Raw genomic sequence first — 22,541 nt, 5'->3', positions numbered from 1 at the left:
TCAAAGGCTGGATAGGAAAACCTCCTTCAATATCTAAAGCTTACAGTATACCACGTTAAGTTTGACGTTATTTCTTCAATGAATGCCAAAGAAGATTCCTCCTTTAGATATTGTATATCGCCGATGGACTTAGCAACGAAAGATGTTCATAATGTATTTGCATAATATTCTTTAACCGTTAATACTACACCCGGTCTTGTTGCATCTCGTGTGGTTTATGCCTTATGAACAATTATTTGTCCGAAGAAGCGAACCCTTCGCCAGCATTCCAGCATGCCTACTTCTGTAAAAACAACCATTGACATATTTTCAAAACAACTAACACTCTTAAGTGAATATTTAAGGCACTTTGTCGCTCCGAATGAATACCAAATACCTGTTATAAAATACCAAAACAAAACACTACGGAAAATTTTCCAGCGTTCATCGAATTCATTAATCTCTTAAAACCATTAAAAAACATTAAGCTGACAATCGTTTTCTCTTCTACTCGGACCGTTCACAGTTGTGCACATCGTGCTGACATGGCCAGGTCACCTATCCGTGTCCAGGAAACTCAGTCCTGGACTGCTCTCCTCCACCCTTAGCTGCACCCGATCTCCGACAGATCCTGCTCCTCTTGATCCAGCCAACGAACTCGCTGCGCTCCTCTGCGTCTCGTGCCGAACGAGTTGCTGGCAAGAACGTTCCTGGTGGTGCATGAGTTCGGAATCCTCATCCACACAAGTTTACTATATCAATATTGAATAAGTATACTGAAGCTGACCTACTTACTGAAGAAAGTATGCATTCGAACTATATTCTAAGGGTGTTCAATCCTATAATTTACATAAAAATTGAAGAATGCTAAGGAGTTATGACTGTATGATCATAATCGACCAATACAAAAAATAAACATTTAAATACGGTTACTTATTCTTACAAGACAATATTACCTTCAATCGAACAGCTTTATAAACAGTCATATAGAATAGGAAAAAGATCCGACTTAAGAAAGTTTCAAATCGACATACAAATAATTCTATTTTATTCCAATCGCATAACTAGGAACTTTAACAACACCGTGAAGGGTTCTTCTTAATGGTGATGCTGATACAGATTGCCGTTGGCATAGCTGCTGGCATGTCCATGACCGTGTCCACTGGACGAGTGTCCACCCTCATGGTGTCCGTACACTTCCGGGTGATGAGCATGACCCACACGCTTCACATGAGCCTGGAATCCGTTGTGCTTGTCGGACGAGTACTCGACCACACGCTCAGTTCCGTCGGCCTCGTGCAGGGTGTAGGCTCCCTTGACGACATCTCCATCCCGATGCTCCCACTGGCTCTTGTGGTCACCGGTGTGTGGATCCTTGACGCCATACTCGAACTTGTAGCTGGGATGCGAATGGTAGTCCTCGTGCTCGTAGGCAGCAACTGCGACGGCCAGAAGGGCGAGGGCGGCCACTGTGATCTTCATCATTTTGGGAATTTTTCTTTGGCTTGTTCCTTTTCGCTGAACAGTTGTTTTGAACGAGTTCGAATGGCTACTGTGGCTTTACCGCACCAACGCTTTTGCTTAAATAGTAACCAGCATTCAAATGTTAACATGTTGTCGGTGGTTGCATGTTACCATCCCACCAACTTTGTCTTAACCTTGAGATGATTTTCCTATGAACATGTGCGAGTGAGCGTTTATGCCATCATCGTTTTCTTTTACGTATTTGGAATGGGCTAGTGAATGTGTTATTGGTTTAGGTTATATTCGATTCACGAAATGTTTGAATGTTGCATTTTTTAATTAATTTAATGTGGTTTCCATATTAAGTACAAATGCTTAATTACACGTTGGATTATTAGATTTGCACTTTTTTTCATAAAATACCCCTTAGTGAGAAAACTGTTACATGGTGCTGACATGTGCTGGAAGAAGTAATTATGGAAAACGGCAATTTGTTTTCCAGCGTTAACTGCAAGTGGGTGAGTGGCATGTTCGTATTTCGAGTTTTTATGTAAGCAGTCTCACTACAAACAAATGTGTTTCTGGCAAATACGAAGAAGTGTTATGATTTTAATGATGTTGTTTTATTTACGATTCCCTGGCGGGCTTCGTTGCTTACGATCGATGGTACACATGCGTTAGTACTCGGTGCAGAGTCACGAGTGGTGACAGCACAGCAATCGTTTCCTCCAATCATGCTTCCACTGGGACAGGGTGTGTCATGTGTTGGCTTGCGTCAATATCTGTTATTCTATGATATAATATTATAAAGACAGTAGATGCTGCATGCAATGAGACAAGATTGTTGGATGTTTACAGTTTTGCCCTGTTAATAATGACATTCGCATGCATGGTGAGTTTGATGTCTCATGATGAGTTTGAATGAAAAATGTTTATTTTGATGGATTCCATTATTCATATTGATGTTTTTCTTGATCTGATTTAACTTGGCGTACGAGGTATTAGTTTTATAATCAGATATAAATCATTGCATAAGTCTGGTTGAGGTTATGAATTTTCAGAATTAACGAATTCATTGTACAGCCCACTTCTTAGGGGCTCGAGGTTTAGAGTGTCCGGGATATCACACGAAAGGACTGTAATTAAATTTATCACATACCCTTTCACTGAAAACTTCTTCTTTCTTTATCGGCACAATAACCTAAAGAGCCAACCTCAAGAACCTCAACATCCGATGTTGTAGGGTCAGAAAGGAAGTAAACTATGCGAATTATGCCATACCATGTCTTTGTGAACTATTACTACATTATGACTGAATCAGACTAATGAAAAATAAAACCGGAGAATTTTCAAATAGTGTGTTATTCAAAGTTTAGGGTAATTTTGAAATACCTAAACCCATTTTACACCAAAACGAGAAACGGTATACGAGAAATTTTGAAAACAAAACCAAAATCAAGGAATGCCTTATTTTATTCACGATTGTTAGGATAGGAATTTCATATCTCATTCTCATTCTCGATTTTTCAGCTTGTTTGTTTAGTTGGTGCATTGCTCTGTGAGCAAAAAACTTAGAATTATTAAAGGTGTGTTTACAGAAGATTCCTTTAAAAAATTTGAACTAAAAGCGCAAATGATTGGCAAAATATACAAACTATTTATATGTGATAAGTAATTACGTATTCAATAAATTAAATTACAAAGTAAAATCAGTGTTCCATAACTGTAAAGCAATAATGGTTTACAATAGTACAAATTTGCAATTTCTTGCGTAAACAAAGAAGAACAGAAGAAGTAACATGTTTTAGATTGTATATTTCTGAGTGCCTTTCAGCTTATTGAGGTTTGTTGAGCTCAGTTGAGATATCACATTCTGGGTTAGGAAAAAATATTCCAGCTCTAACGTAGGCCAGATGCAGCGGATAGGACATTGGACTAATCCCCCTTGAAAGGAAGGGGCATGACAACAAGGTTCCTAGTAGTGATGTCCACCGTACACCTGCGGGTGATGGGCATGGCCAACCTTCTTGACAACGGCTTCGAAACCGCTGTGCTTGTCGGACTTGTACTCGACCACACGCTCGGTACCGTCGGCTTCGTGCAGCGAGTACTGTCCCTTGACGACATCACCATCACGCACTTCCCACTGGCTCTTGTGGTCACCGGTGTGGGGATCCTTCACTCCATACTCGAACTTGTACTTCGGGTATGCGTAGTAGTCCTTGGGCTCCTCATGATGATGAGCGTATCCACTGAGACCGTGCTCTCCTCCGTAGTACTGGGCGGAAGCAACCACGGCCAGACAGGCGACGATAGCGAAGATCTGCAAAATGGACAACGATCGCAATAAGTTCGAATACTTCAGGGAATACACTTTCTTGGTGTTGTTGAATTTGGATACAGCTACCACACTTACTTTGAACATTTTTGCTGCTAATTAACTGCTTTGAATGTTGACGTTGAGAAGGCTAATGTGAAACTGATACCTTACCGTAAGTCGCGCCTGTCTATTTATACGCCGCGTGACGATTCTCTATCCCTCTACTCGGTTCGGGCATACGCCGGGGAAGCTTTACGGTAGCGCAAAACCAAAGCGTCCGAAATGTATGTGCAGCATAACTCGATTGTTATAACATCATGCATCGCGGTGCCTTTTGGTAGTGGGGAATCTGTGAGCTTCAGTACGTCAAGCAGCACGGTTGCGGCCTACCCGAAGGAGGATGGTCCGAGCGAACATGCGACCGAGGTTCGCTGTTGCTTCTGGTACACGATGACAGCCCGGTGGTCAGCGGAGGCCAAGCATGGCCCAGATTTTCCCCACACGCACCGACACCCCTAACAAGGGGGTGTACCCGGAGTTTCGCGCGCGGCAGCCAGGTTTCGGCCCGTTCGGTCCACTTATGGCACTGTTTTGGGGGGAAATGTATGCACACGAACACTGCCTGTGTTATGTTCTGCTGTTTGTTTTTACTGTCCAACCGTCCGCACTGTTGCCATCCGCCATTACCCGCCGGTTTTTCTTTTACCTGCACAGCCACCAGCGCCATTCACGCGGATTGCACATAATGCCATTAAATTCAATCAGTAATGTGCCCGGGCAGCAATTATTTTGCGATCCATTTTGATCTGACAGCTGGTGGCAAAAGTAGAATTAAGGTGCCCAGTCTGAGCCGCTTGAAACCATGCCACCCTCGTCGAGTGTCGTCGTGTCCGTCATTGGAAAATTTGTAGCTCTTTTCCATGGGTTTGGTTGCAGCATGTGAAATGATATTCTACCACCACATGGTCGCGTGATGAGCGATTTTCATTTGATGCAGGTGCACTTCGCCAGTGGATATATTGCCGAAAAATGACCTCCTTGCGTGGGTAAGGTGAGAGTAAGTGAGAAAATTTTCGTGATCGTGTATCGAGCATCAACTGAGCTTTATTGGCAAGTGCGAAAGTGGAAGAGATTTGTTTGCTTGGAGTTAAATTTATCCTCCAGAACGATAATTATGATTGGGATCTAATTAATTGAAGATGCATGAACATGTCCCTGAGAGTCCGGTATAAAGTATCTCCTCAGCTACGGAACATTCATCAGTTCATTCTTAGATTTCATCTCGTGAACATCCACCACAGCAGCTCCAACATGTTCAAGGTATTCCTTTCGAGTGCAAAGTATAAATTGCTTAACAAACAGTTATTTCCATTCCCCTTACTACTAGGTTCTAGTTCTTATCGCCTGTTTGGCTCTCGTTGTCTCGGCCCAGTACCACGGAGCTCACTACGAACACAAGGAACACTACGCACACCCGAAGTACAAGTTCGAGTACGGAGTGAAGGATCCCCACACCGGTGACCACAAGAGCCAGTGGGAAGTGCGGGACGGTGATGTCGTCAAGGGAGCCTACACCCTGCACGAGGCCGATGGAACTGAGCGAGTGGTCGAGTACAAGTCGGACGGTCACAACGGATTCGAGGCTAATGTCAAGAACGTAGGGCATGCCCATCACCCGCAGGTCTACGGAGGACACTCTTCTCATGGACACCATGAGTACGCCCATGGCCCAGGAGCCAGTTACACAAATGTCGATAAGCATTACTAAAACGAAACCATTTTAGATTTGCGTTGGACAATTTGGTTTTTTGGTGATGTCCAGAAGAATAAACGGTTTTTGAATTTAATTCTTTTGTTTGCAATATTTTCTTTACGTGTTGTTCACGAAGAAATGTTGAAGAAGGTGGATGGCAACATTATAACATTAATTTGAAGTGAGAAAATAACACAAAGTTATCAAAGCAAATTATAACGATATATTAACGGCTGATATATTAAATTAACGGAAAAGTGATGTCGGCGTCGGTCTCTCAGACGACCAAAGAGTCAAACGACTGTTAATAAAAGCTCATGATTACAAAATGTAATAGAGTAATGGATAAATAATAATAAAATAATAAAAAGCCCTTCCAACTTCAAATACATCCACCAAAAGCACTAAAATATGACCAAAACGTACCATAAGACTTCACAATTGAAATTTCTTTTCTATGCTTCACGGGCTATTAGGGCATTTACTTACTTGATTTGATTTCATCTCGTTGTTAACCAGTTAGTTCCGGATAACGGTATGAATGAGATTTGGTAGTAGTAGCGCCCCAGGTGAATCCAATAAGAGCTGAAATCGTAAATAAAATACGTCCGTGAATAATAATATGGTAAAGGAAATTAATTATTGACATTTGCAATGTATAATGGCTAATGCAAAAAAAGAAATGATAGAATTCAACAGTTGAGTAAAATCGATCATCATTGAAACAAAATCGTATTTGAAAGCGCAATGAAATATCATCACTGCTTTACTGCTATTAGTTTTTTTTGTCACCATTCAAACAGAAAAATACATCAAGTTGATAAAAATAAGTTCAGTACATTTCTATTGCCATTGAACCGCCGGTTTATAGGAACATGACGTCGTGAAGATAGCAGAATGGAGAAGAGAATATAGTGTTTTAGAAAATCATTTAAAGTGCTCCGTTTCTATTGATTTATGTTTGTTTGTTTTGAGATCGAAGACTACTGAATTGCTTTAGTAGTGTTTATCAACATTGACATAGCTCGCACCCGAGTGTCCATGGTGCACACGGTGTTCTGGAACACCGTACACCGGAACATGTACTGGGGCATGGGTTGGGGCATGTACTGGCACATGGACAGGAACATGGACGGGATGGCTTGGATAGCTCTGCGGATGATGGGCATGTCCGACCTTCTTCACCTCAGCCTCGAATCCGTTGTGACCGTCCGACTTGTACTCGACCACACGCTCGGTTCCGTCGGCCTCGTGCAGAGTGTAGGCTCCCTTGACGACATCGCCGTCACGTACTTCCCACTGGCTCTTGTGGTCACCGGTGTGGGGATCCTTCACTCCGTACTCGAACTTGTACTTCGGGTGTGCATAGTGTTCCTTGTGTTCGGGTTCTCCATGGTACTGGGCCGAGGCAACAATAGCCAGACAGGCAATCAGAGCGAGAATCTAATGTTTGAAGTTAAAATAAGAATAGATTTTTGATTCGACCTGGAGTTTCATAGAAACTTACCTTAAACATGTTGGATGGCTGTGGTATGTTCACGAGCTGGTATCTGAAGAGCGACTGATGATACAGATGCACAACAGGTGCTTTATATCTGCAACTCAGGGACATTATCCCTGATTGCTCACATCTAGTGATCGCATTGGCGAAATTATTTCACCATCCATTGTCCACCCGCACACACCTGCGCAAGAGAATGATCCAAAATGTAAATCTCTCTGAAATGATTGTTGATTTTCGTTGATCAGTCCACAAACGAATCAAGATACTCAATATTGGATAAAAGTTACGGTGGGACTTTTTGCAATAGTTGGTGAAATGTGTGGTTTCAATGGGGATGATATTATTCATGTGTGTAGTAACAAATTAATTATCACTGTTCACAATGCACAGCAACAAACAATATCGAATAAACAGATTGTTTTTCGTTTTCAACATTCCAGTTTAATTGCAATTATTGCATTCATTCATAGAAGCCGCTTGGGTGGATGCTAAGATGGAAACCAAACCAATGTGCTCTTTTAAACAGCAAAATTACGAATAGGCCAGAAGAGATGAAATAATTATCGCTGGAAATGCAATACAGTATCATCGGGCAAAGTCATCACTGAGTACCGAGTATAAAGCTTCGATTCGGCATCGAATTATTCGTCAGTTCATCTTCAGGTTTCATTTGGTGAACATAGCAGCTAAAGAAAAATTAACATGTTCAAGGTACGTATTACATTTACAAAAACAAGATTGTAAACATATTAATTTAACTATTATTTCGTACCTCAGATTCTCGCCCTGATCGCCTGTCTGGCAATTGTTGCCTCCGCCCAGTACCATGGAGAACCCGAGCACAAGGAACACTACGCACACCCGAAGTACAAGTTCGAGTACGGAGTGAAGGATCCCCACACCGGTGACCACAAGAGCCAGTGGGAAGTGCGGGACGGTGATGTCGTCAAGGGAGCCTACACCCTGCACGAGGCCGATGGAACTGAGCGTGTGGTCGAGTACAAGTCGGACGGTCACAACGGATTCGAGGCTGAGGTGAAGAAGGTCGGACATGCCCATCACCCGCAGAGCTATCCCAGCCATCCCGTCCATGTTCCTGTGCATGTGCCAGTACATACCCCAACCCATGCCTCGGTACATGTCCCGGAGCACCGTGTGCACCATGGACACTCGGGTGCGAGCTATGTCAATGTTGATAAGCACTACTAAACCCTAACGTACTTACAGCCCATTGTAATCCTAAATCACAATGTGATAATTAATAAACAATGATCTGCAAAGAACTATCCTGCAAATAAGCGAAGGGACTGGCTTATTATTTAAAATGTTTAATTATACTTATATGTTGAGTGTTACATTTATGTTCATGTTATATGTTTTTAGGTATTTGGTTTAATGCATTATCGTTGTTTTTTTTCATTTTTTTTAAATTTATTTCAGAAAGTGTTTACTAAGACTTTCCAACCGATCTAAACTGATCAATATGGTGAATTATTAGAAAATGGTTCTTTGTTTATTCATTGTTGAACAAGCGATGTTATTATGTTTATGCCCCAAATTTATGTCTCGTGATACGATAGCATTCATCAGTCACTGCAGTAAAGGGCTCGTGAGAGTAAAATATTGAAGGAATTATCTTATGATTTAGTAGATTCTTACTGTGCATGATACCTAGAGTAGCTTCCCATGATACTTCTCACTACTACGCAATAATAACTCAATAAACTAGTACAATTACATGAAGCTTATTCATCGTGCGTGATGTATGTTTAATAGAAAGTTATCGCAAAAAAACTGTAAAATTTAAGTAAAATTGTAATGAAATCTTCTCCTCCTTCTTCTTTTTATTCTTATTTTTTGTCTTGGTGTAACGATCTACAAATGTCATGTCTGCAACAACTGGTTTGTTAACTGATAACTCACTGAAGAGCACCGAAGTTTGCCATTCAGTTATCCCGCCTTTTCTGGCAAACGCATCAACGCTGTCACTCTATCTCATGTTGGGTCTACCACACCAACACTGTCCATGTAGAAGGCCTAACAGAATTTTTCAGACTGGGTCGTCCAATGTCTTTCTCGTGACATGATCAACAACGCGGACGCGCCTGACGATTCTTATCCGGTGTCTAATATCTGATTTTATAAAATTAAATTTACTTTATAGACATTCGGTGTCGTAATATGAATCTTTTGAATATCAGTAAATAAATCTGCAAGAAATGCTGTTTGAGATTTTTTATTTTTTTTCAAATTCGTTATCAAATTTTGGTGTTTTGAAGAACAGTGATTTTAGTAATGCTTATCCACATTGGTATAGCTGGCTCCTGGACCATGGGCGTACTCATGGTGTCCATGAGAAGAGTGTCCTCCGTAGACCTGCGGGTGATGGGCATGACCTACGTTCTTGACATTAGCCTCGAATCCGTTGTGACCGTCCGACTTGTACTCGACCACTCGCTCAGTTCCGTCGGCCTCGTGCAGGGTGTAGGCTCCCTTGACGACATCACCGTCCCGCACTTCCCACTGGGTCTTATGGTCACCGGTGTGGGGATCCTTGACGCCATACTCGAACTTGTACTTCGGGTGCGCATAGTGTTCCTTGTGTTCGTAGTGAGCTCCGTGGTACTGGGCCGAGACAACGAGAGCCAAACAGGCGATAAGAACTAGAACCTAAAAGTAAGGGGAATGGAAATAACTGTTGGTTAAGCAATTTATACTTTGCACTCGAAAGGAATACCTTGAACATGTTGGAGGTGCTGTGGTGGATGTTCACGAGATGAAATCTAAGAATGAACTGATGAATGCTTTGAATCCGAAGAGAAGCTTTATACTCGGTACTCAGGGTCAATTTAAACAATTGAATCGTCATCTCAAGGCAAATTGAAGAATTTCACATTAGCGCATGCAATTACTTCAAAGCCAATCAATTGCCTTTTTCACTAAGAGTATGAAACATTTTTAAAATCATGTCACAGTAGTTATGTGCATTGGATATGAAAGCATCGTTGTGGTGTTAAGTTTCTTTTGAATGTTTCTTAAAAATGGATTCTTATGGCTATTTCTTAAATTTTGCTAGGCTACGAAAAAGTTCTACCGAGAATATCCTTGAATCCAACGTATAAAACGTCTGTTCAGTTGGGTATCATTCAACAGTTCAGTTTCTGATATTGTACAACGATCACAATCCTGTTTTTAGCTTTGAACATGTTCAAGGTAAGAGCTTTTTAATAACTTTTTTCCATGAAAAAAGAAATCGTTTGTTAATTTTTCTGTAATATAAGTTACTTGTTTTGTTTGCTTGCGTGGCCATCGTTGCTTCTGCTGATAACTACGATGAGTTTGAACATGATGAACACTCTGCACATCCCAAGTACAAGTTCGAGTATGGCGTCAAGCATCCCCACACCGGTGACCATAAGACCCAGTGGAAAGTGCTTGATGCGAATGTAGCAAAGTCTGCTTACACCCTGCAGGAGTCTGACGGATTCGAACAGGAAGTCGAGTACAAGTCATACAGTGACAACGGTTTGGAAACAAGTCTAAAGAGTTTTAAACATGTTTATCCTCCACAGATCTTCCGAAGAAATTCTTTCCACGAATATACCGGACATGGTCACGGATCAGGAGGAAACTACAACATTAACAACAAACACTACTGAGGTGATTCGAGCAGCAAATGTGACGGAGAAGTCAGACGTTACGAAGCCTTCACACCAAGTAACAAGCTGTTGTTAAATTTTCGCCTGTTTTACGACTTTATTATACTGCAGAAACATGAAGAATTGAAAACGTGTTGAGTTTATTTGTAATGTTTGTTATGTAATATTTGATCAGTCTCAAATAAATTTTATTGAAGCTAATGATGGCTCATGAATTGTTATCATGATTTATTAAAATATCATTTTTGATATCAGGGTTGTCGATTGTAATCGGTAAATATAAAGAATATAAATTATGTCTTTTTGTCATACTTGTTTTACTACACGACTTAACATAAAAGGCATAAGTATTATTAAACTGTAGGGTACCATTGTTGGTTGCAATTAAAATTTCTGGGCGTTTTGCAGTGTAACAGGATGTGATTTTCATTTATTACATCTTATTCACGTTTGGCTTTCTTTGTTTACAGAGTAATCAGAAATTGTTTAGTAATGCTTATCAACATTGACATAGCTCGCACCCGAGTGTCCATGGTGCACACGGTGCTCCGGAACATGCACTGGGGCATGGGTTGGGGCATGTACTGGCACATGCACAGGAACATGGACGGGATGGCTTGGATAGCTCTGCGGGTGATGGGCATGTCCGACCTTCTTCACCTCAGCCTCGAATCCGTTGTGACCGTCCGACTTGTACTCGACCACACGCTCGGTTCCGTCGGCCTCGTGCAGGGTGTAGGCTCCCTTGACGACATCGCCGTCACGTACTTCCCACTGGCTCTTGTGGTCACCAGTATGAGGATCCTTGACGCCATACTCGAACTTGTACTTCGGGTGTGCGTAGTGTTCCTTGTGCTCGGGTTCTCCATGGTACTGGGCCGAGGCAACAATAGCCAGACAGGCAATCAGGGCGAGAATCTAAAGCAAGGAAATTGTTCTTGTAAGTTTTTTATTGCTTTCCAGAGTAGAATAATTTCGCATTTCATATTACCTTGAACATTATACTATGGTGTTGATTTTTCTACACTGCAACGATGTTGTCGTTGTGATGGCTTTTGATGGACTGATGTTTTCTTTGTTTCGAATCATGAATATTTATATGAGAAATGGAAAATGAACCTCTATATTCAAAAATGCAATCATCGCATCTCATTACTCCCACTATATCAGTTTCGGTCAATGTACACATATGCTTCAACCGTTACGCCTGAACTTGAGCGTCAAAATAATGCGATACTCTGATCCACTTTTCGAATCTATTTGCGTACATGGGGTTATTATTTTCATGTGCCTTTGGACTCATCATTTCATAATGATTATTGCCGAATTTTTCTCACCCACATCTCGTTCACATGGAGCAATCACAAATGTTTTCATAACAGTTTGTCATTGAAATACGAAATCGGGACACTTAAACTGCAAGGTATTATAAACTTTTTTCAAGGAATGGAGTGAAAAGTAAGTTTTGAAGGCGACTAATGTTGTACTGTGTATTCAGTGCAATAATTTACCATTTTATTGTCGTTCTTAATCACTGTGTGATTAAGACACTTGATCACATTTGAGTTGATAGTTGGTAGTCAAAGATGTAATGTTTGTTTAAGTACAGTGTGTGGCATGAAGTAATGAGGCAATTTAAGATATGGAGACATTTTTTTTTTCTTTCGTCTTTCTTTCTACTGGGTCATAATAGCATTTTCTGGCTTAGTAAACTAAGGCTAGTAGCCTTATAGTTAATCCTTGCTACGGTGGATGATATTTCGTTCTGGTCCATTCGTGCGAAGACCGACGTCGCTGCCATCATGCCACCGCCCGCCACGAGAGAAATGGGTTAAGAACTTCAATTTCGGTTGTTTTATCGGTCCTCATTGTTATGAACATCACTTGCAAATATGGCTTAAGATATCAACTGCCTCGTTCATAATATCAGTGATTTCAGGATCTTCACAACTACGGTCAGATATTTTTCCGCCCAGTGCTTCAACATACGACCAGCTTGAAAAATACATCAGGTTAGAATTCTGATCAGCCAGGGACCCTCAGTTCACTAATCTTTAAGTTCATGTTTTCCATGTCATTTCCAGTCATTGTTTGGTTCAAATAGCCGTGAGAATTGGCTTTTCTTCCTGCTTTAAACATTAGTTTATCCTAGATAACTTTTAAAAAATTATTATATGCTTCACGTAACGCCAGCCGCTATGGATATTTGAAGAATTGTCGACTCGATAGACGCCATGAACCCAATCAATGGCTACTGGTTGAATATTTACTGATGAAACTTATCTTATACCCAGCGGCGGATCAAACGGTAGGCGGAGTAGGCGGTCGCCTAGGGCCTCGCCGTGTGAACAGTATTGTGGTGGTGTGTTGTGTTGAGTATTTCGATTGTCACAATTTCTGCAAGTTTGCAAGCCGGTAATGATGTTATAACCGACACAATCTGTCAGTGTACTACGAAATAGCTAGCATTGTCATAGAATATGAATAAGATCATATTGCAATCATTAGAACTCTCTTTTCCGTTTGATATTTCATACCTCATGGTTCTTGGAATACCATTTCTGTCTTTCTTGATTATTACTTATTCGAAGCTGGATTGTAGGTTCAGCTTATGTTCACCCATCCCAAACTGTCCAAACACTTCATCATATCCCCGTGTAGAATACTGTTCAAACTACATTGTTGTAATCTCGGTAACATTTGCATCGTTGTTAGACTGGAATTGTTCTAAAATTTCCAATTCTAAATCCATACGGTTGAAGATCGTCACCGCGAAATCGTTAATCTAAATTTAAAAACCACGAAAAAAGATACTTGAAGAAATCAAGCATGTATTTATATAAAAACAATGTATTCAGTGATGAACCTATCATAGTAGTCTTGCTAAAACATTGTTCGCAATATCGTGCGTGCTGAAAGCGGTCTCGTTTTATGCATTGAAAACTCAGTTTGTTTGAGAAAAATTAGTGAGAGCTTTGTGGTGTTGTAAACCTATAATTTGCTACTGACTATCAAATTGTGCATGAGGAGCACGTAGTGTGTTTCATACTGATGTAAATGTGACGAAATGATCGCAAGTGTCTTCACAATGAGCGAAGAGATCGGCCCAGAAATTCTTGGATTTCTTGACGCACGGACAACCGACCTAAAATTGAAACATCAAATTTAATACTCGAAATTTTATCGAACGATCGAAATTCACAATAATATGTGCAGGGCCACGAGAGTTGACAAATTTGTTCAATGAGCAAATAAACTGGGCAACTTTGAAAACCACTATACCGTTGCCGCGCACACCATTGTTTTCAGATTTGCGATATCAGAAAAACATGTTTTTCAAGAGGTGACACCTGCAGCTTGGGACAAATTTGCCCATCACAATTGCTTTTGCATACTATCAAACACGTGAGAACGATCGCTAATAAGTAATATCAATAAAACGGAAAGCATCCTTCATCTCGCTCAAACTTTCCGTCGGTTGGTACGAAATTCCATACAAAACCAGCTGTTTTCCGATTTCCGATACCAGGAGAGCATGTTGTTCAAGAGGTAACATCTTCCATCCCCCTCCCCCTTCCCCCACCAAGATGGCGGCCAAGATGGCGGAAAACATGGCGGACACAAGATGCCGAACAATATGGCGGCCAAGATGGCGGACAAGATGTCGGACAAGATGGCGGACAAGATGGCGGACACAAGATGGCGGACAAGATGTCGGACAAGATGGCGGACACAAGATGGCGGCCAAGATGGCGGACAAGATGGCGGACAAAATGGCGGACAAGATGGCGGACAATATGGCGGACAAGATGGTGGACAAGATGGCGGCCAAGATGGTGGATAAGATGGCGGACAAGATGGCGGACAAGATGGCGGCCAAGAAGGCGGCCAAGATGGCGGACAAGATGGCGGACAAGATGGCGGACAACATGGCGGACAACATGGCGAACAAGATGGCAGCAAAGATGGCGGACAAGATGGCAGACAAGATGGCGGACAAGATGGCGGACAACATGGCGGACAAGATGGCGGACAAGATGGCGGACAAGAAGTCGGACAAGATGGCGGCCAAGATGGCGGACAATATGGTGGACAATATGGCGGACAAGATGGTGGACAAGATGGTGGCCAAGATGGTGGACAAGATGGCGGCCAAGATGGCGGCCAAGAAGGCGGCCAAGATGGCGGCCAAGATGGCGGACAAGATGGCGGATAAGATGGCGGACAACATGGCGGACAAGATGGCGGACAAGATGGCGGACATGATGGCGGACACAAGATGGCGGACACAAGATGGCGGACAAGATGGCGGCCAAGATGGCGGACAAGATGGCGGACACAAGATGGTGGACAAGATGGCGGACAAGATGGCGGACACAAGATGGCGGCCAAGATGGCGGACAAGATGGCGGACAAGATGGCGGACAAGATGGCGGACAAGATGGCGGACAAGATGGCGGACAAGATGGCAGACAAGATGGCGGACAAGATGGTGGACAACATGGCGGACAACATGGCGGACAAGATGGTGGCAAAGATGGCGGACAAGATGGCGGACAAGATGGCGGACACAAGATGGTGGACAAGATGGCGGACAAGATGGCGGACAAGATGGCGAACCAAGATGGCGAACACAAGATGGCGGACACAAGATGGCGGACAAGATGGCGGACAAGATGGCGGCCAATATGGCGGACAAGATGGCGGCCAAGATGGCGGACAACATGGCGGACAACATGGCGGACAAGATGGCGGACAAGATGGCGGCCAAGATGGCGGACACAAGATGGCGAGCAAGATGGCGGACAAGATGGCGGACAAGATGGCGGACAAGATGCCGGACAAGATGGCGGCCAAGATGGCGGACAAGATGGCGGACAAGATGGTGGACAAGATGGCGGACACAAGATGGTGGAGAAGATGGCGGACAAGATGGCGGACAACATGGCGGACAAGAAGTCGGACAAGATGGCGGACAAGATGGCGGATAAGATGGCAGACAAGATGGCGCCAAGATGACGGACAAGATGGCGGACAAGATGGCGGACACAAGATGGCGGACAAGATGTCGGACAAGATGGCGGACACAAGATGGCGGCCAAGATGGCGGACAAGATGGCGGCCAAGATGGCGGACAACATGGCGGACAAGATGGCGGACAATATTGCGGACAAGATGGCGGCCAAGATGGCGGACAAGATGGCGGACAAGATGGCGGACAAGATGACGGACCAAAATGGCAGCCAAGATGGCGGCCAAGATGGCGGACAACATGGCGGCCAAGATGGCGGACAAGATGGCGGCAAAGATGGCGGACAAGATGGCGGACAAGATGGCGGACAAGATGGCGGACAAGATGGCGACCAAGATGGCGGACAAGATGGCGGACAAGATGGCGGACACTAGATGGCGGCCAAGATGGCGGACAAGATGGTGGACAAGATGGCGGACAAGATGGCGGCCAAGATGGCGGACAAAGTGGCGGACAACATGGCGGACAAGATGGCGGCCAAGATGGCGGACACGATGGCAGCCAAGATGGCGAACAAGATGGCGGACAAGATGGCGGCCAAGATGGCGGCCAAGATGGCGGCCAACATGGTGGCCAAGATGGCGGACAATATGGCGGACAATATGGCGGCCAAGTTAACGGGCAAGATAGCGGGCCAAGATGGCGGCCAAGATGGCGGACAAGATGGGAGGTGGGTGGTGACCTGTGGGAGATGGGTGGTGACCCGTTGAAGGTGAGTGGTGACCTGTGGGAGGTGGGATTTGACACGTGGGAGGTGGTTGGTGACCCGTGGGAGGTGAGTGGTGGCCCGTGGGAGGTGGGTGGTGACCAGTGGGAGCTGGGTGGTGACCCGTGGGAGCTGGGTGGTGACGCATGGGAGGTGAGTGGTGACCCGTGAGTGGTGAGTGTTGATCCGTGGGAGGTGGGTGGTGACCCGTGGGAGGTGGGTGGTGGCCCGTGGGTGGCTGGCCACGGCCAATGACGGCTAATTGACGGCTAATTTAAGGTCAATCGACGGCCAATGACGGCTAATTGACGGCTAATTGAAGGCTAACTTACGGCTAATAGACGGCTATTTGACGGCTAGTTGACAGCTTATTGACGGCATATTGACGGCTAATCGACGGCTTATAGACAGCTAATAGACGGCTAATCGACGGCTAATCAACGGCTAATCGACGATGTTGGCACGATGTTGCAGCACAATCTCCCGTGTATATTCCGTGATACCGGTGATATCGTCACAAACACACATGACCCATCTCGCCTGCAGTCGGTGTGTTGTTCCGGCACTGGTCAATACCTGGTTTACGTGAAAGGAGGCAAAGGCGCAGTTCATCGCGAACAGACATGCGTTCATACGTATGACTGAACATCCGTGTTAGGAGATTATGTGTGATTAATACCCGCTGCAGGATAAACAATAGCGAATGACTTCACCACCAAATGCTGGTGCTTGAGTGTTTTCTTAAGTTAAGTTAAGATCGAAGAAGTATAACTGAATGTTGCATGGCAAATATCCCTGAAGAACAGCGTTTCTTCAACCAAATCAACTGGTCAACTGTGAAAACCACTATACCATAGCCGCGCACACAATTGTTTTCAGATTTACGATACCAGGAGAGCACGTTTTTCAAGTGGTGACATCTGCAGCTTGGGACAAATTTGCCCATCGTAATTGCTATTGCATACTGTCAAACACGTGAGATCGCCAATGCAAGTGGGATGGATGAAATGGGAAGTATCCCTTATCTCTCTCGCTCAAACTTTCCATCGACTGGTACGAAATTCCATACTAAACCAGCTGTTTGCAGATTTCCCATACCAGAAGAGTAAGTTTTTCAAGAGGTGACACCTGGTACTAGCCGAGCAAGATGGCGGTAGATGGCGCGCAACGTTTTAAGCAATTCCATGCCAGTTCCATGCTATTTAGCCGTCGATTAGCCGTTGATTAGCCGTCGATTAGCCGTCTATTAGCTGTCTATAAGCCGTCGATTAGCCGTCAATATGCCGTCAATAAGCTGTCAACTAGCCGTCAAATAGCCGTCTATTAGCCGTAAGTTAGCCTTCAATTAGCATTCAATTAGCCGTCGATTAGCCGTCGATTGACCTTCAATTAGCCGTCAATTAGCCGTCATTGGCCGTGGCCAGCCACCCACGGGCCACCACCCAACTCCCACGGGTCACCACCCACCTCCCACGGGTCAACACTCACCACTCACGGGTCACCACCCACCTTCCATGCGTCACCACCCACCTCTCACGGGTCACCACCCAGCTCCCACGAGTCACCACCCACCTCCCACGGGCCACCACCCACCTCCCACGGGTCACCACCCACCTCCCACGTGTCAAATCCCACCTCCCACGGGTCACCACTCACCTCCCACGGGTCACCACCCACCTCCCACTGGTCACCATTCATCTCCCATCTTGTCCGCCATCTTGGCCGCCAACTTGGCCCGCTATCTTGTCCGCCATCTTGGCCGCCATCTTGGTCCACCATCTTGGCCGCCCTCTTGTCCACCATCTTGTCCGCCATCTTGTCCGCCATCTTGTCCGCCATCTTGTCCGCCATCGTGGCTTCCATCTTTGTCCGCCATCTTGTCCGCCATCTTGTCCGCCATCTTGTGTCCGCCATCTTGTCCGCCATCTTGTCCGCCATCTTGTCCGCCATCTTGTCCGCCATCTTGTGTCCGCAATATTGTCCGCCATCTTGTCCGCCATCTTGGCCGCCATCTTGTCCAACATCTTGTCCGCCATCTTGTCCGCCATTGTGGCCGCCATCTTTGTCCGCCATCTTGTCCGCCATCTTGTCCGCCATCGTGGCCGCCATCTTGTCCGCCATCTTGGCCGCCATCTTGTCCAACATCTTGTCCGCCATCTTGTCCGCCATTGTGGCCGCCATCTTGTCCGCCATCTTGTCCGCCATCTTGTCCGCCATCTTGTCCGCCATCGTGGCCGCCATCTTGTCCGCCATCTTGGTCCGCCATCTTGGCCGCCATGTTGTCCGCCATCTTGTCCGCCATCTTGTGTCCGCCATCTTGTGTTCGCCATCATGTCCGCCATCTTGTCCGCCATCTTGTCCGCCATCTTGTCCACCATCTTGTGTCCGCCATCTTGTCCGCCATCTTGTCCGCCATCTTTGCCACCATCTTGTCCGCCATGTTGTCCGCCATGTTGTCCACCATCTTGTCCGCCATCTTGTCTGCCATCTTGTCCGCCATCTTGTCCGCCATCTTGTCCGCCATCTTGTCCGCCATCTTGTCCGCCATCTTGTCCGCCATCTTGGCCGCCATCTTGTGTCCGCCATCTTGTCCGCCATCTTGTCCGCCATCTTGTCCGCCATCTTGGTCCGCCATCTTGGACCGCCATCTTGTCCACCATCTTGTCCGCCATCTTGGCCGCCATCTTGAGTCCGCCATCTTGTGTCCGCCATCTAGGTCCGCCATATTGTCCGCCATGTTGTCCGCCATATTTTCCGCCATCTTGTCCGCCATCTTGTCCGCCATCTTGTGTCCGCCATCTTGGCTGCCATGTTGTCCGCCATCTTGTCCGCCATCTTATCTGCCATCTTGTCCGCCATCATGGCCGCCATCTTGTCCGCCATCTTGGTCCGCCATATTGTCCGCCATCTTGTCCGCCATTTTGTCCGCCATCTTGGCCGCCATCTTGTCCGCCATCTTGGTCCGCCATATTGTCCACCATCTTGTCCGCCATCTTGTTCGCCATCTTGGCCGCCATCTTGTCCGCCATCTTGTCCGCCATCTTGTCCGCCATCTTGGTCCACCATCTTGTCCGCCATCTTGTCTGCCATCTTGGCCGCCATCTTTTCCGCCATCTTGTCCACCGTCTTGGTCCGCCATCTTGTCCGCCATCTTGTCCGCCATCTTGTCCGCCATCTTGTCCGCCATCTTGTCCACCATCTTGTCCGCCATCTTGTCCACCATCTTGGCCGCCATCTTGGCCGCCATCTTGGCCGCCATCTTGTCCGCCATATTGTCCACCATCTTGTCCGCCATCTTGTCCACCATCTTGTCCGCCATCTTGTCCGCCATCTTGGCCGCCATCTTGTCCGCCATCTTGGCCGCCATCTTGTCCGCCATATTGTCCGCCATCTTGTCCGCCATCTTGTCCGCCATCTTGTCCGCCATCTTGGCCGCCATCTTGGTCCGCCATCTTGGCCGCCATCTTGTTCGCCATCTTGTCCATCATCTTGTCCGCCATCGTGGCCGCCATCTTTGTCCGCCATCTTGGCAGCCATCTTGGACCACCATCTTGTGTCCGCCATCTTGTCCACCATCTTGGCCGCCATCTTGTCCGCCATCTTGTCCGCCATCTTGGTCGCCATATTGTCCGCCATCTTGTCCGCCATCTTGGTCGCCATCTTGGCCGCCATCTCGTCCGCCATCTTGTCCGCCATCTTGGCCGCCATCTTGGCTGCCATTTTGGTCCGCCATCTTGTCCGCCATCTTGTCCGCCATCTTGTCCGCCATCTTGTCCGCCATCTTGTCCGCCATCTTGGTCGCCATCTCGTCCGCCATCTTGGCCGCCATCTTGTCCGCCATCGTGGCCGCCATATTGGTCCGCCATTTTGGTTCGCCATCTTGTCCGCCATCTTGTCCGCCATCTTGGTCCGCCATCTTGGCCGCCATCTTGTCCGCCATCTTGGTCCGCCATCTTGGCCGCCATCTTGGCCGCCATCTTGTCCACCATCTTGTCCACCATTTTGTCCGCCATCTTGTCCGCCATCTTTGTCCGCCATCTTGGCTGCCATCTTGGACCACCATCTTGTGTCCGCCATCTTGTCCACCATCTTGGCCGCCATCTTGTCCGCCATCTTGTCCGCCATCTTGTCCGCCATCTTGTCCGCCATCTTGGCCGCCATCTTGTGTCCGCAATCTTGTCCGCCATCTTGTCCGCCATCTTGTCCGCCATCTTGTCCGCCATCTTGTCCGCCATCTTGTCCGCCATCTTGTCTGCCATCTTGGTCCGCCATTTTGTGTCCGCCATCTTGGCCGCCATCTTGTCCGCCATCTTGTCCGCCATCTTGTCCGCCATCTTGGCTGCCATTTTGGTCCGCCATCTTGTCCGCCATCTTGTCCGCCATCTTGTCCGCCATCTTGGTCGTCATCTCGTCCGCCATCTTGGCCGCCATCTTGTCCGCCATCTTGGCCGCCATATTGGTCCGCCATTTTGGTCCGCCATCTTGTCCGCCATCTTGTCCGCCATCTTGTCCGCCATCTTGTCCGCCATCTTGTCCGCCATCTTGTCCGCCATCTTGTCCGCCATCTTGTCCGCCATCTTGTCCGCCATCTTGGTCCGCCATCTTGTCCGCCATTTTGTCCGCCATCTTGTGTCCGCCATCTTGTCCGCCATCTTGTCCACCATCTTGTCCGCCATTTTGTCCGCCATCTTGTCCGCCATTTTGTCCGCCATCTTGTCCGCCATCTTGGTCGCCATCTTGGCCGCCATCTTGGCCGCCATCTTGTCCGCCATCTTGTAAGGGGAAGGGGGGAGGGGGATGGAAGATGTTACCTCTTGAACAACATGCTCTCCTGGTATCGGAAATCTGAAAACAGCTGGTTTGTATGAAAAGTTACTGTATAAACATTGCATACCTTACGGCGCATTGCATTGCAAGTTGGTTGCAAAGTTAGTGTATAAACATTGCATACCTTACGGCGCATTGCATTGCAAGTTGATTGCATACCTTCCGGCGCAGTACCAGGAGCTACCTCTTCCGTGCATGCTCTCCTGGTATTATACATTAAAAAACAGGTAGTTTTCGAAGCAATTTTTCACGACCAACGAGAAAGTTAGTGTTTAAACATTGCATAACTTTCGGCGGTTTTTGAGCAAAATTGCTGCATAATTTTACTCGACCAACGAGAAAGTTAGTGTTTAAATATTGCATATCTTTCGGCGGTTTTCGACCAAAATTGCTGTACAAGGTGCTACCTCTTCCGTGGATGCCTTCCTGGTATCGGGAATCTGAAAACAGCTGGTTTGTATGGAATTTCGTACCAGCCGACAGGAAGTTTGAGCGAGATGAAGGATGCTTTCCGTTTTATTGATCTTACTTATTAGCGATCGTTCTCACGTGTTTGGTATAGTGGTTTTCAAAGTTGCCCAGTTTATTTGGTCATTGGACAAATTTGTCAACTCTCGTGGCCCTGCACATATTATTGTGAATTTCGATCGTTCGATAAAATTTTGCGTATTAAATTTGATGTTTCAATTTTAGGTCGGTTGTCCGTGCGTCAACAAATCCAAGAATTTCTGGGCCAATCTCGTCGGTCATCGTGAAGACACTTGCGATCATTTCGTTACATTTACATCAGTATGAAACACACTACGTGCTCCTCAGGCACAATTTGATAGTCAGTAGCCATTTATAGGGATGCAACTCCACAAAGCACTCACTAATTTTTCTCACGAACAGATGACAAAAACCCGTTCAAGAAATAAAATACATGAATAGGTTGAAGTAAAAGGGCATATAAGGGTTCACGGGGCGGCCAGATGGTGTATTGGTAGCGCAGTCGGTCTGTACAAGATAGGACCACGGAAAAATTTCATTTGGACCACCAAACCTCCGTACGCAGCACTGACTATCCTACGGGTAAATAAAGTAAAAAAAAACTAGAAATGGTAGGCTTATACATCCTGAAGATGTCGTGCCGATAAAGAAGAAGGAGTTTGAGTACATTGCATACCTCTCCTGCGTACCCGTGTAACCGGGCCGATATAGCTAGTCAAATAGAAACAAATGATTTATATAACCAAGGATATCCAAGGAAATACAAGGATATTTTCGATCAATTTAGTACCTTTTTAATTAGATTTTG

The 22,541-nt window shown here is 45.7% G+C and overlaps 7 protein-coding genes across 7 annotated transcripts; 2 read left to right on the top strand and 5 right to left on the bottom strand.

Annotated features, from left to right (window-relative positions):
* Positions 1-1,077: 1,077 nt before the first annotated feature.
* Positions 1,078-1,484, bottom strand: LOC128302415 (cuticle protein 19-like). The gene has a single exon (XM_053039236.1). The coding sequence runs from the start codon at positions 1,462-1,464 to the stop codon at positions 1,078-1,080; it is 387 nt and encodes a 128-aa protein (XP_052895196.1). The 5' UTR covers positions 1,465-1,484.
* Positions 1,485-3,418: 1,934 nt separating this feature from the next.
* On the bottom strand, positions 3,419-3,868 carry LOC128302410 (cuticle protein 19-like). The gene is made up of 2 exons (XM_053039230.1): positions 3,854-3,868; positions 3,419-3,766 (listed from the first exon to the last, which is right to left on the bottom strand). Exons 1-2 carry the CDS (start codon positions 3,866-3,868, stop codon positions 3,419-3,421), a joined length of 363 nt encoding a protein of 120 aa, XP_052895190.1.
* A 1,104-nt stretch (positions 3,869-4,972) lies between these two features.
* LOC128302407 (cuticle protein 8-like) lies at positions 4,973-5,531 on the top strand. Its single transcript, XM_053039226.1, has 2 exons — positions 4,973-5,083; positions 5,151-5,531. Exons 1-2 carry the CDS (start codon positions 4,973-4,975, stop codon positions 5,529-5,531), a joined length of 492 nt encoding a protein of 163 aa, XP_052895186.1.
* A 981-nt stretch (positions 5,532-6,512) lies between these two features.
* LOC128302411 (cuticle protein 19-like) lies at positions 6,513-7,032 on the bottom strand. The gene is made up of 3 exons (XM_053039231.1): positions 7,024-7,032; positions 6,670-6,959; positions 6,513-6,549 (listed from the first exon to the last, which is right to left on the bottom strand). The coding sequence occupies exons 1-3, from the start codon at positions 7,030-7,032 to the stop codon at positions 6,513-6,515; spliced, it is 336 nt and encodes a 111-aa protein (XP_052895191.1).
* A 690-nt stretch (positions 7,033-7,722) lies between these two features.
* Positions 7,723-8,229, top strand: LOC128302413 (cuticle protein 19-like). The gene is made up of 3 exons (XM_053039233.1): positions 7,723-7,731; positions 7,798-8,087; positions 8,193-8,229. Exons 1-3 carry the CDS (start codon positions 7,723-7,725, stop codon positions 8,227-8,229), a joined length of 336 nt encoding a protein of 111 aa, XP_052895193.1.
* Positions 8,230-9,309: 1,080 nt separating this feature from the next.
* Positions 9,310-9,889, bottom strand: LOC128302808 (cuticle protein 8-like). The gene is made up of 2 exons (XM_053039661.1): positions 9,758-9,889; positions 9,310-9,690 (listed from the first exon to the last, which is right to left on the bottom strand). Exons 1-2 carry the CDS (start codon positions 9,887-9,889, stop codon positions 9,310-9,312), a joined length of 513 nt encoding a protein of 170 aa, XP_052895621.1.
* A 1,276-nt stretch (positions 9,890-11,165) lies between these two features.
* Positions 11,166-11,679, bottom strand: LOC128302412 (cuticle protein 19-like). Its single transcript, XM_053039232.1, has 3 exons — positions 11,671-11,679; positions 11,308-11,597; positions 11,166-11,202 (listed from the first exon to the last, which is right to left on the bottom strand). Exons 1-3 carry the CDS (start codon positions 11,677-11,679, stop codon positions 11,166-11,168), a joined length of 336 nt encoding a protein of 111 aa, XP_052895192.1.
* Between the last annotated feature and the right edge of the window lie 10,862 nt (positions 11,680-22,541).

The sequence above is a fragment of the Anopheles moucheti genome, chromosome 3 (assembly GCF_943734755.1).
Source record: "Anopheles moucheti chromosome 3, idAnoMoucSN_F20_07, whole genome shotgun sequence".
Classification (NCBI taxonomy): domain Eukaryota; kingdom Metazoa; phylum Arthropoda; class Insecta; order Diptera; family Culicidae; genus Anopheles; species Anopheles moucheti.
This window is presented reverse-complemented; position numbering and strand designations above follow the sequence as displayed.

Bases quoted from the DNA above. Each gene is read 5' to 3' on its own strand.
- LOC128302415 (XM_053039236.1), bottom strand. From the start codon at position 1,464: ATGATGAAGATCACAGTGGCCGCCCTCGCCCTTCTGGCCGTCGCAGTT.
- LOC128302407 (XM_053039226.1), top strand. From the start codon at position 4,973: ATGTCCCTGAGAGTCCGGTATAAAGTATCTCCTCAGCTACGGAACATT. The intron at 5,084-5,150 runs GTATTCCTTTCG...CCTTACTACTAG, and splicing joins GCAGCTCCAACATGTTCAAG to GTTCTAGTTCTTATCGCCTG.
- LOC128302411 (XM_053039231.1), bottom strand. The intron at 6,550-6,669 runs GAGCTATCCAAG...CCATGGACACTC, and splicing joins GGACATGCCCATCATCCGCA to GGGTGCGAGCTATGTCAATG.
- LOC128302413 (XM_053039233.1), top strand. The intron at 8,088-8,192 runs GAGCTATCCCAG...CCATGGACACTC, and splicing joins GGACATGCCCATCACCCGCA to GGGTGCGAGCTATGTCAATG.
- LOC128302808 (XM_053039661.1), bottom strand. From the start codon at position 9,889: ATGACGATTCAATTGTTTAAATTGACCCTGAGTACCGAGTATAAAGCT. The intron at 9,691-9,757 runs GTATTCCTTTCG...CCTTACTTTTAG, and splicing joins GCACCTCCAACATGTTCAAG to GTTCTAGTTCTTATCGCCTG.
- LOC128302412 (XM_053039232.1), bottom strand. The intron at 11,203-11,307 runs GAGCTATCCAAG...CCATGGACACTC, and splicing joins GGACATGCCCATCACCCGCA to GGGTGCGAGCTATGTCAATG.